General features: G+C 52.0%; 1 protein-coding gene across 17 annotated transcripts in view; it reads left to right on the top strand.

Moving 5' to 3' along the window:
- TJP1 (tight junction protein 1) overlaps positions 1-12943 on the top strand; it is a 140792-nt gene that overhangs the window by 96881 nt on the left and 30968 nt on the right. For all 17 annotated transcript variants that reach the window (XM_077318323.1, XM_077318331.1, XM_077318322.1 and 14 more), the window contains 3 exons: positions 6881-6937; positions 11209-11333; positions 12534-12636. In XM_077318323.1, the coding sequence (XP_077174438.1) occupies positions 6881-6937; positions 11209-11333; positions 12534-12636 (285 nt within the window). The remainder of the gene's footprint in view (positions 1-6880; positions 6938-11208; positions 11334-12533; positions 12637-12943) is intronic.

Raw genomic sequence — 12943 nt, 5'->3', positions numbered from 1 at the left:
AAGCATCCTAAAGCAAGAAATAGGTTGGAGTGCTCAAGGTCACCGACGTGGGCTTGCCTTCTCTTGGTTCTTCGTCTTTGCCTGGGATGAATAAAACAACAGACGTGCAAGAGGAGGGATCTTGCCAAAAAGCGTCCTGAAGGCGGCCGAGAAGCCCCTGAATGGCTAGATAACGGGAGCAGACCAGTCAAAACAGGGCAGGGTTATAGTGGTGTGACTTCCCTGGAATGGGGTCCAGCGCTAACGTCGTGGGGGCGAGTTCCTTGCCCGTCCTCAGCACTTTCTGCCACAGAGGGTGACTTTTGGAGCGGCCCCCGGTCGCCAGCCCCAATAAAACGCGATCTAATTTGGGCCTGTTCGTTACCAGAGCCGAAAACATTCATATTTCAAAATGATAGCCCGCATAAAACACATGTTTATGGCGGTCATAAATAGCGGAGTTTGGACGTACAGCTTAGAATGCTACATTTCTTGGTGCCGCTTTTTATTTTTCCCCCCCTGCAAATGGGAGCTCTTTGAAAGACTCCCTCCCGCAATCTTGTGAGCGGGCTACATGAGAGGAGAGAAACAGGAGAGAAACCAGAATCGGGTCTAAGGAAGAGAACCAGTAAAGGGCGTTGGGGGTGGAGGGGAGACGCTGGCATCTAAATTTGAACCATGTTTTTCTTTGCTTCCCCCCCCACCCCCTGTTTGCAAACGAAAGGCTTCAGGCTATAATTTCCGCCTATTGTGGTTTCAGACTCAGGGTATCATTAAGCAGGGAGCCAGCGGGTGTTCCTCTGGGCTCCGTTCTGAACGCTTACATTGCCCGCTCCAACCCACTCAGTTCTGGGAACCGTTCAGACGCTTTTATTAGGGCCCCTTGTATTTTGAAACCTGTTGGGCTAACTTAAAACACACACACACAGGAAACCTGCAAGCTGCAAAACTGCCTTGTCTGTGTTTTCTAATCCAGAGGAGTGTGGCAGCCGATATTATTTATGGTCTGATAAGCTTGTGGCTCAGTGGGACGCGCATTCCAAAGCAATGATGTGCGCCAGGCAGAGGTCTCGGACCGAGCATGCACCGCCTCGGACTCCTGACTCCAACACTTGAACGGATAAGAGTGTTTTTCCGCCAGTAGGGTGCGTGGAATCTTGGGCCTGGCAGGGCCGCATGACTGAAGTGTTGATGATGGGGTTGGTTTTCCCGTAAAAGAAGGTGGGTCGCGTCTTGCCCAGCGCGTCTGCCGGAACAGGGCTCAAGGCTTTGAAAAATATCCGAGAGAGTTCTGGACTCGGGAGTCAGAAAGGCTCACGCGGGCCATTGAGTCCGACCCCTTGCTCAACGCAAGATCAGTCTAGAGCAGGGGCTCTCCAGATGCCCACGGACTACAGTTCCAACATGTGCTGGTGGGGACTCATGGGGATTGTAGTCCATGGACATCTGGAGAGGCACAGGTTGGCGTCCCCTGGTTACAGCATCCTTGGGAAGTGTTTGTTCAGCTGTTGCTGGAGGACCGAGAGGGGCAGGGAGCCCTTAGGCAGCTGATTCCGCTGCTCAGCTACTCTGGCTGCAAAGAACACCTGACTTCTACTGTCCAGAACTTGACCCGTCTTGAGAACTGGGCTCCAGTGCACAAACTGAATCTGGTGGACTCCCTTGAATAACCTGTGCAACTCAAGTGAACCCAAGCTTACAATAGCAGTGTTTCCCCCGTGATCCTATTATATTCAAATTCCTGCTGTGGAAATCCCTTTTGTGCAGTCGCCAGCAGAGGTGGCAGAAAGGTAAAGGACATCAAGAGGACAATTAGTTAGCTGTTCATTTCCCACCACTCACTGTGTTACGGCTGTAGCTGAAGGAGCAGTAACCCTTCCAGAGTGGAACGTCGGATCATCCGGGTCTTGGTGCAACTTCTTCCATGCATGGCTTCCTGTACGCTCTTTTCCAGACGACAAAGAGTGAGGTAGCAAGAGAGAACAAGCGACAGCTGCACGGTGTCAGGAGAGAGGTGCTCCATGTGTCGCCCCTAGAGGAAGCCATTTTGAGTTTGACTCCGCCTCTGGAAGCGGCCATCTTGGGGGTGGTGTTCGGCACTCCTCTTGAAATTCTAAAGGCATGTAAGCCTCACATGATATATCATATCTATATCCTGTCTTCTGTCCCCCAGTTTATTATCCAGTAGCCTAGTCAAGGTGGTTCCTTTAGAACCAGTTATTGAGAGGGTAACATGGGACAACGGAGGACCATGTCAACTGCGGGGAATATAATGTGGTTTTGCTCGCTAGATCTGAATGCTCTTTGGGGGGGCAGACTGGGAGAGGCGGTCCTGCAGGGCAGGGGTAGTCAACCTGTGGTCCTCCAGATGTCCATGGCATTTGCTGGCAGGGGCTCGTGGGAACTGTAGTCCATGGACATCTGGAGGACCACAGGTTGACTACCCCTGCTTTAGGAAGCCTGCCTGCATGTGAGCTGTGGTCATTGCAAGTGATGAAATACCTGCTTCATCGTAATCTTTTTCTTTTTTAAGGGAGGGCCGACACTGCCGGTCCTCCGTCATCTCCTGCTTTAAAACGGGACGCTCCGGAACGCTTTCCCGCCCCAGCTGGGATGAGGTCACACCACTTCCCTTCCCTACTGCTCCGTTTCCTACTCTGAGTATCTGAGTCATCTGGCCGGCAGCATTTTGGATGAGCACTCCAGAAGATCCCAGAGGAAATCCTCCTTTTCCCATCACTGTTTTTTTGAAGCAGTCCCCCCCCCCCCCAAAAAAGGAAGTTATACCATCTCTCTAAGTACAGATATTGAATAAGGAACGGCGTGTGGGTGAAAGGCTGGCAGTGCTTCCGCCTTTTTTCCTCTTCCCCGTGCCGTGCCCTGTGGCTTCTCTCTGCCTTTCCCCTCTTTTCTGTTGACTTGCCCACGTTCCACCGCCCAATGGGCGGAGGCATTCTGCCAGGCCGGCTTCATTCCGGCTGATTTAATCATTGACGAACTGCGCTTGGGCCTTGCAGACGCAAGTTTTGCTTTCCTCGTTGCCGAAGGTCTCCCGCTTCCACCCTTGGGCTCGGCCACCGGCTAGTGGACTTGTAGGCGCTTGGGGACAGTGCAGCCCCCGGGACTGTCTGGAGTGAAGAAGCTTTAGCAGCAAGGAGGGTGGAGGCGTAGAGAGCAGGAGAGCTGCTTAACTGGGGAGTTTGCCCTTCTTCCTCCTGGGTAGCGTTTTCGTGGTTGTTCCCCAGCATGATGCAGAAAGGCTTGCTGTCGGGCTAGTGTTTATGGAACGACCAGGGGGAAGTGCTATTCCGCCGCTTTTAGTACCGAATTATAAAATGCCTGGGGGGGGGGGGGAGAGAGAGAAATACAGAGAAGTAAAAACAGTTTAAATCTAGCTGGCCTCTGGTCCCAGTGTCCCATTGCTGTCGTTGTGGCAGCCCCAAAAGTACAGTCCTATAACCGTTCTACCAAAACATAGTTGCAACAACAATAATGATTATTCTGTTTTTGTATCCCACCCTTCCCCGGTCGGCTCAGAGCACAAAACGTCAGGCAGTCTGTTTCTCTAGCCCACCTACGGAATCATAGAGCTGGAAGGGACCTCCACGGTCACCTAGTCCAACCCTGCAGAATGCGGGAGATGGCCACAAGAGCCATATAAAGATATAGATATCTTTAGCCTGATTGGAGACCTACTGGCCAGGGATGTTATCCTCCTGGGGGAAAGGACTGATTGCATGGCCAATCTCATTGCGCTGGTGGTTAAGGCACTGGAACGTCTATGCGCTGGAGGGGAGAGGAGTTGTCTGAGGGCAGAGGGCTCGGGAGGAAGTCTCTTGTCTCTTCTCTGTCCACAGCCGGGGGGAACTGCCCCCGGGAGGCTGCCCGAGGAAGCCCAGTCCTGCCAGGTAGCAAATGTGCTATGCTGAGTTTGACAATGGACTCGGTAAGGTCAAACGGGAGAAGTGTGGAGGTTGTGCATATTAAGCGGGATGCAAATGAGGGGTTGCATAACCTGGCACAAATAAAATTTGCATATTGTGCCTTTCCAAATGGAAGTCGCATCATTGCTATTCAGAGGATGCTCCCCCGTGTCAGCTGGTTTTGCTGCAATGGCTGGCACGCTCTTGGGAAGCGCGGACCTCAGAGGCGCTCAGGGGCTCGGAAATTGCAGCTGGACTAAAGCCAAGGCTGGCTTTCCCACTTTCGCCTTTGTCTTCCTTACCTGTCCGTAGCTTGCTGTAAACCAGCGTTCCTGTACCTGACGCTTTGTGTTCTTGGGATCCTGCCTCGGGCTTGCTGGTCGTAGAGGGACTGAGAGGTTGGAATTCTGACACAGAGTAGTGGGCACGGTCTCAAAATGGCGGTCCCAGGAGGTGGAGCCGGTCAGAAAATGGTAGCCACAGGAGGCGGAGCAAGTTGCAAAATGGCAGCCATAGGAGGCAGGTGGTGACGGGAGGTAGAGCAAGCCACAAAATGTCAGGGAGCAATTATATTTTATTAGTTAACTTATTTATTATTTATATTTATATCCTGCTTTTCACGCCAGTGGGGACCCACATCATTCTCTTCTAGTCCTCAGCGTTTCAGGCCAAAACTCTGTTTATCAGGATGCCTTTTAGTCTACGCAGCCAATCAGGAACGTGCTGGGCAGAAGCCCCTCCCACTTCCTAAAAGAACGGTCTGAAAGAACCCGGGAAAAATATTGGTGCACCCTGTGACACCCACGGGCAGCATTTTGGGGACCCTGACTTAGATCCTTCAGGAAGAGGAGGCCAGGGTCATTCGGGGCCTAAGTCATCGCAGGAAAGGAGAACTTGTCCACGGGATAGGTATGGGAAGCAGAGGCAAGGACGGATGACTTTTTAAAAAGCCCCGGTCTCGCCTCTCCCCTGTTCTTTTATGGGATCCATTCCACACCTTCTGCCAACCCGCTTTTGACCCACATAGCTTAATAAGGGCTTGGCAAGCCATCTGATCGTGCCCTGAGATTATTTCCCGTATCTCCATGGGTTTTCCTTGTCCGCTGTTTTCGCCTTCAGATTAAAAAGCTCAGTTGGAAGGGAAGCCGCGGTTGACGCCCATCTCTGCCGTTTCTGGGGCTGCTGCTTGCGGCACGGTGCAGACGAACCCTCTGGCCTCTGCGCGAAGCCCACCCAGGGCAGAATAGCTCTCGCATGTCCTTGATTGCTAGTTCTGGTGGTGAACACCAGACTGGACCCCAGAGTACAATGCTGGCCCTTGAGCAGCTCCCTGTGAGCTTGAGGTGTGTTCTCAAATCACAGATGCCTGCTGTGTTTTCGCCCTCCCGCCCCAGTGAGTCTTCTAACAGTGTTCCATAGCATTGAAGGCTAGTTGTGTAACTTTTTGGGCTGTGTTCCCACAACCCGATAAGAACAGAATGTGTTTTGTTGACAGCGTTCCTTCCCCACCTTCCTGAGTAGAGGAACCTGGGCTTCTTTACAAGCAACTCGAGCGCTTTCCCTTTCTTCAACCACACAGGCGGGCGAGCCAAAAGTGTCCTTTCAGAGGGCCGGTTATTCACAAAAGCAGCCGTTTCTGGACAGAATTGGGGCGAAACCTTTTTCTTCTTTTTTTCGGGGAAGGCTAAAATGGCTGTATTTACTTCGCAGCCTTTTCTGCGTGTGTCAAGGCTGAGAAGTTTAGGGTTCTTTCGGCCAGGAAACGGGGTGGAGAAGGAACTGGAACAAGTCACCATACAGGAAAGTTGAGAAGCACTGGGTGCATCCCATCCCATGATGCTTTCTGATATAGAAATATCCAAAGGTGTGCCCGGATACTCAGGTGTATTAGTCGTGGGTAAAGGCAATCTGCTTTTGATGGGAAGCCCAAGTCAGTTTACTGCTGGGTGTAAAACCTCATTAAGGAGCATATTGTTGCATATTCAGATATTCTTTCGAAGGAAGAATGGCGCCAGTGAGTTTTGCGTCATGGCTTGTCCTCCTCCTCTGAGCAAGAGAACTTGTTAGGCAGCTTTGAAAGGGTTTTCGGAACCGTCATTAATAGGCAGGATGTCATTGACCTTGAGCTTTGCCCTTGTGGCTTCTTAAGCAGCCCCTCACCTTGGATGGAAAAAGGTACGGCTGGTGTGCAGTTTGATGCATCCTTCTCAGATTGTGCGTGAACCTCCCTCTTTACGCTCCTTCCCAGCAGGCTTGGGCTGGTGACTGACCTTAAAGAGCAGCGGCCTCTAGTCCGGAGAACCGGATTTGCTTCCCCACTCCTCCGCTTGCAGGCCGCTGGGCGACCCAGTTCTCTCAGAGCTGTTCTTGCAGCGTCGTTCTCATAGAGCTCTCTCAGCCCCGCCTATCTCACAGGGTGCCTGTTGTGGGGAGAGGAAGGAAAGGCGATTGCACTCCGCTTTCAGACTCCTTTGGGTAGTGAAAAGCGGGGCCTAAAAACCAACTCTTCTCCTTCGTGTGACAGCGAATACATCCTGTCGTGTTCTGTTAAGTAAACGCGTATCATTGAGTTGGATAAAGTGCATTCCCACACTATATCGCCGATCGCCAATGTGAAAGTGTGAACTTGTCCAGGCGGGAACCGGTCACCTTCAAGCCCCAGGGTAAACAGGGCAAAACCAGGAAAGCTTTGCCTTAAAACTTTTATTCCCCTGCGTGCTGAAGGCCAGCAGAGCCGACAGGAAAGCGTGAACGCAGCTGGCTTCTGCCCAGTGGCAAACAGGAAGTGCCGAGGGACAGCTTCCTGACCCGAAAAATCACAAACCAAACAGAGCGCCTCTTCCGTTTGCCTCGGCTCCCCTCCGTCCTTAGCCGGCGGGCCTGATAACGTCGTTCACTCGTATTCTGGGTAAAGTTAAACCGCAGCAATCCCGCAAGTAACTCTGATTTCTCCTTCTCCTTCTTCTCTTTTGAACCAGAGCACAACAATGGAAGAAACAGCAATATGGGAACAGCACACGGTGACGCTTCACAGGGTAAGTGCCTCCCGTTAACCTTTTGTGTGTCGGCCGCTCAGGATGCCGCTGGCCTCGGGAAACAATAGCTGAGCCCCAGATGTCCGGAAAGGGCCGGAGGAGGGATTGTGTTATATTCCTGTGCTCGGAACGACGGCCATTGTCAACGGGCTTCAGGGGGGCCTTCTGCAGACCCCGCGGCCTCCACAGCTGCGCGTTGCGCGGGTAACTTGCAGGGATTTAGAAAGAAGGTAAATGCTGTGCAGCTGGCCAGGCAGACTGGTCTCTTTCTGGATGCTTAACTGCCCGGCGAAACTGCTCTTGCCAACACCCAGGTGCTGCCTGGAGGCCTCCTTCTGTTACAGGCCATAGAGGGCAGTTCCCTCGCTTTGCAGGGCCGACTGCACGACGTTAGGCCCTGCTGTGGTGTCTCCTGCCCCCAAGCCCCGCCCTCTTCCGGGCTCCACTCCAAAATTTGCAGGTACGTCCCAGCCCAGAGCTGGCAACGGGACTGTGGAAGGAAGGCCGTGTGGCCTCCTCCTGCAGGCTCTCTCTCCCTAGGCCCAGTGTGGGCTGCCGGGTTGTTAAAGTTGCAAAATACATTGTTTGGACCGTGTTACTCTGCTTCCTAAGAACGGCACCTTTCCTGGAGATGCGAATCCTTAGATAGGTTAAGATTCCGCAGGGCGTGAAATGAACCGCCTCTCGGTTTGGGTTTGGGTTAGTTTTTGTGGGGCTTTTAAAAAACTTGTTGTGTTTGTGTTCCACTAGAGCAGCTTTTTCCGTTTTAGCGTTGTGTCACGCTACAGCCGCTTTTTAAATCCCTGTTTTTGTCTGTCTTTTAGCTTGCTTTGAACCGCCCGTGGGGTTTTATGTTCATTTCGGTGCGTTTGTGTCTGTTTGTTTGTTTCCTCATCTTGATTTAGCGTTTTGCTGTTTCAGCTCAGGAAGCGGCTTTGTTTGGAAGCTGCAGAAGGTGCTTTTCAAAATAAAAGGGCAGGGCGTGAATCTCCCTGACTGATAAATAAAACTTGGCCGCCAGGAATCAGCCCCGTAAGAGGCGTGGTAGAGGCTGCGTCTTGTCACGAGTTGGCCTGGGCCGCCTTAAAGGCTGGATTTTTCTTTCTGCGGGAGCGAGATTGCCTCTCCCTGTTCTACGGGAGCGAGCATCTGTCTCGATAATTGGATTAGGGGGGACGTAAAGGGGAGCCTCAGCGTCCGTCCTGCTTAGAGCTCCCCCCCCTCAAGGAGCATGGTGTGGGGATCGTGCATAGAGATCGGGGTCCTTTCGCTCGGGAGCTGGAGAGGAGACAAGACGCGGCGGAATCTTCCTTAAAGAGCTGAAGACACAGATGCTGCAGGGCCAGAAGGACCAGATTGGTAGCGACTGATGCGGTCTGGGGGACTCAAGGAGAACGTAGCTAGGCCAGCCGCAGGGACCGTTGGGGGTCCATGAGCCAGGAGGTTCATAAGCAGAACAACACAGAGGCAAAAATGCTCCTGATGCGTGCAGTGCTCTTGGGATTGGCCTCTAGAAGGGCCAGGGAGCCATTAGTCACTGCAGGAGAGAATTGTCCGTCTTCAGGGGTGTGGCTGCCCACGCCGTCCCATCCTGCTTTGGCATTCGTCACACCCCATCTGGATCAGTTTTAATCTTCTGACACTCCTTATTGGTGTTCCTCATTGTAATGCGCACATGCCCATCTCTGGAATGACAGGCTGACTTGGCCCTCCCTGGGAAAGGGGCAGGGGCTCCGTGGGAGAGGCTTGGCTTGGCCTGCAGAAGATCCCGGGTCCAATCCCTGGCAGCCCCCTGTTAAAAGGGCCAGGCAGCAACCCTGGAATTCCAGCCATCCGAGTCCTAACGAGGGATGCGCACCAGGGGGGAAGAAAATTGGCGCTTTTCAGATTTGACCCCACAAGGTTGCCGTAAGTGACAGCAGTTTCACACACAAACAGGGTGTGAATCAGACCATTAGTCCACCAATATTAGTATCATACACTCAGACTGGGAGCAGCTCTTCAGAGTCTCAGGTCAAGGCCTTTCCCATCCCCTCCTGCCTGGTCCTTTAACTGGAGATGCCGGGGACAGAACCTGGGACCTTCCGCATGCAACTTCTGTTTGTTTTGAGAATGCATCATGCCTGCAAAAAAAAAAAAGAAAAAACAATCCCAGTAGGATTTGTAACTGGAGCAGGATTTGCCTGCCTCTCCTAAGGTACAGCGTGACAGGGCGGCAGTCCAGTGGGAAGCGCCCAACTCGAAATACCAGTTTCCGTGCCAGGCCGGCGCAAAGAGCTCTCTGTTCGGCAGAACGCTGGGAGCTGACCTGCAAAGCCTTGGGCAGAGATAGGATTTGAGGCCTGTGGGAGGAAGGGCAGGTGGGCAGGGCAGTCCTAGCGGCTTGGAGAAGTCCAAAACGCATAAAGTAGCCCAGGGCATCAGGAATATCTGGTGCTGGCAAGGACAGTGCCAGGAACTAGAAGGGGGTTCTTTACAATCCTGTTCAAACTCAGCTGAGCAGAGAGGCGCTGCAGGAAAGAAGCTGCCCTTTTGTTACCTGAAGGTTTTCTTCTTCGCAAGGGGGAACGTCGTCTGGCTTTTCCGCTACCTGGTCCTCCTGCAGCAGTACCCTGGAGAGGCGGGGTTGAATGCTTGAATGCATCCAAGTCTAGGCTCAGTACCTCCCATGCACTCTCGTGTTCACCACTCCCAAAACTTGTTTTGGACTCCCTCCCGCGCGTCGAGGCCAATAATCTCCCATCTTGGCTGCTCGTGACTTTTGGAGTTCACGGAGGGCAGTGCGCGAGCAGAGGATTAGCCGTGGCGTGCAAATCTCGGAATTCTCCGTAGTCCTTCTGGGCCGAAAAAGCCATGCGTTGTCGCAGGCCGTTCAGGAAACCCACTGCTTGTGCTGCAGTAAAGTATCTCCCCAAGATACGATTTTTTGCAAAATCCTTTAGTAAAAAGAAAATGTCAGTGTGCAGAAGAGAATCACCCATTTGTGAGTAGCCTGCCTACTGGAGGAGGGAGTCTCCTGTGCTGTGAATGGTGAAAGGGGGGTGGTGGGGCAAAACCCAGGTGAAACACAGTAGGCCCGTGCAGTATATCATAATTATTTACTTCTTTCATAGCCGGCCTTTCTCCCCAAAGGTATATCTTTTCCCTCCCCTCTGTTCTGTCCTCTCCACGGCCCGGTGAGGTAGGTTAGGCTAAGTGGCCGTGGAAGCTTCTGTGGCAGAGTGGGGATTCGAACCTGGGTCTCCCAGATCCGAAGCCAACACTCCGCCCACTGCCCCACGCTGCCTTTATTAAGCTTGTTGCCGAACACAAAGTGGGACGGCAGATTTCAAACACCCAGGCAGCCCAAACAAGGCGGAAGGCTTATTAGCTTTCACCAAATAACGAAAATTTGGCTCAGGCCGAGGAAAAATAAGTCCTCCAACCTCTTCAGTAATACTACCTAATTAGGCTTCGAGACTCTTTATCTCAGGCTGTCTTTAGCTTTGCACGGAACCTGCATGCTCCAGTTAGTGCTGAGAAACTGATTTGAAAGGCGGCTGGGCTTTTGTTTTCAGAAAGGAGAGCGGTCCGTGTTTTCTGGGGGGGCCGGGAGATCTCTGTCCAGTGGGCACAGAATAACCCAGTTCACCTGCAAAAGAGCGGCGAAAAAGCCTGTCTCACGTGGGACGCCACGTGCTCCCATGCACTACGCCAGCATCATCTTTCCCTTCTCCTCGTCACTGAGGAAGAGATCTAGCTCACCTTTAAGCGATCTTGTGTTGGCCCCAATAAAAGTATCGCCCTGCCCTGGGTGGCCAAGGCTACCTCAGTCTCATCGGAACTTGGAAGCGAAGGAAGGTCAATTCTGATCAGTATTTGGATGGGAGGCCATTGAGGGATGCCAGGGTTGTGATGCAGAGGCAGGCCGTGGTCAGCCACCTCTGAATGGTTCTGCAACATGGTGGCCCTTCCCGCCACAAATTAAATGGCCCCATAGTGGCCCTAGGCTAACCTGATCTTGTCCGATTTAGGAAGCCAAGCAGGTTTGGCCCATACATGGGTGGGAGACCCCCAAGCAGGCTCAGGGTCGCTGTGCAGAGGTAGACAAGGGTCCAACCACCTCTGAACTTGACTTCCCTTGAAAACCGTATCGTGGTGAACCGAGCAGTTTTAACCTGGGAATTTAGAGGTACCTCCTCTGGCAGCGACTTGCACGTTTGAGTCACTCGCTGTGTTTCTTGGGAACGTCTCACAACCTGTGCTTCAACCGTCTCTTTCCTCTGTCCCAGGCGCCCGGATTTGGGTTCGGCATTGCAATATCGGGAGGGAGAGATAACCCTCACTTCCAGAGCGGAGAAACGTCCATCGTCATCTCTGATGTGCTCAAGGGAGGCCCGGCGGAAGGTTTGCTACAGTAAGCGTCCCGATCAACTTTGATTTTTAGAACAGAGAGTTGTTGCTAGGCCCAGCTGGGTTGTTTTTTTTTTTTCCTTTGGTCTTACTGCTGTCAAAACAGCTGTCCTCAGCAGCACACAGGCTATACCAGAAACGAACCTTCTCCTAAGAATTATGGCTGAGGAAATGAACTTAGCAACTATTAAGGTGACAAGAGGGAGAAAAGGAATATCATTCTGTCTTCCTCAGAGACAGTGTTCAATATTGTGTTCCACTTAATTTGGATAACATCATATAAGAGGCAAGATGAGACGTAATGGATGAGATCTTCTACTTGGTTAAGCCCACAAGGACAGAACCGGCAACCCGGTGAGACCCGATTAAACCTGCTGTACAAATTGCTGAAGGAAAGGTCTGGGGCCTTTTTAGCTATTGTGTGTTTAAGGGGCCTTTATGAGTTTTATGGCGTATTTTATTGGTTTTATGTTGTGAACCACCCCGAGACAAAGGTTAATTCATTATTAATTAATTAATAAAGGCTCTTCTTAGTTGGTCGTTGGTCACATTTGTTTAAATAGCCTGAGAAGGATGCGGTGCATTTAAGTCTCGGGTACCGCTTGGAGAATGTGGAGTTTTCGACCAGATCCCTATCTCGTAGGGCAAACGCTGGCAGGGGCTCATGGGAATTGTAGTCCATGGACATCTGGAGGACCGCAGGTTGACTACCCCTGTCGTAGGGTATCTTTTCCACAGACCCCATTTGGGATCTTACGAAAGTCCCAGGTTTGAATCAAACTGAGGGAGGGACAGTCCATATAAATGCAAGAACAGGGAAAACGTAACAGACCAGCGATCCCTCTCTAAATAAAACCGAAAGCTGAATTTGACCAGGCGGGTCTCCGATTTATTAAATAAAATTTCAGGAGTTTCCAATGGACTCTGGAGGCGATCGATGGAAGGCCAGCCTCAGTTCTCAGAAAGGTGCCTGGTGTGCCTTGTGGTAGTCCCAAAATGTTCCCAATAAAGGAATTTTGGACTCGTGCATGTTATGTGCATTGGCTAGAAAGGTGCAAAATGGTGCCGCTTGGGAGCCAAACGTTCAGCTTTCCTTGAAGATGGATTCAGGTGAGCAGCCGTGTGGGTCTGAAGGAGCGGAACAAATTTTGTGAAATCTGAACGCTTGCTCTCCTGGCTCGCTTACGCTTTTGTGTTCTTTCAGGGAGAATGACCGTGTCGCGATGGTCAACGGCGTCTCGATGGATAACGTGGAGCACGCGTTTGCCGTCCAGCAGCTCAGAAAAAGCGGGAAAAATGCCAAAATCGTAAGTGAACGCGTTCTGCCCCCAAAACCCACGCAAAAGGGGTCAGTTTCTTCCGGGAAAGCAATGGATGCGCCAGATTTGCTTCGGTCAAAGTGAAACCAAGCCTCGAGGACAGATTTGGTTTTGTTGCGTAGCCGCTTCTGGAATTCTTTGGATAGCTTGTGCAGTGCCCACACCCATAGGTATGGGGGCTGTTTAATGGGTTTGGTGCTTTCCTCAGTTCCACCCCAGCCAAGGCAAGATTATTCTTTCCCACTCCTCCAGGCAAAATCTTTGCCCAGCTGACTGCAATGCTCAGAGAGGTGTC

The sequence above is a fragment of the Paroedura picta genome, chromosome 18 (genome assembly GCF_049243985.1).
Source record: "Paroedura picta isolate Pp20150507F chromosome 18, Ppicta_v3.0, whole genome shotgun sequence".
NCBI lineage: Eukaryota > Metazoa > Chordata > Lepidosauria > Squamata > Gekkonidae > Paroedura > Paroedura picta.
The sequence above is the reverse complement of the archived record's forward strand: the minus strand, read 5'-3'. Positions and strand labels throughout refer to the sequence as shown.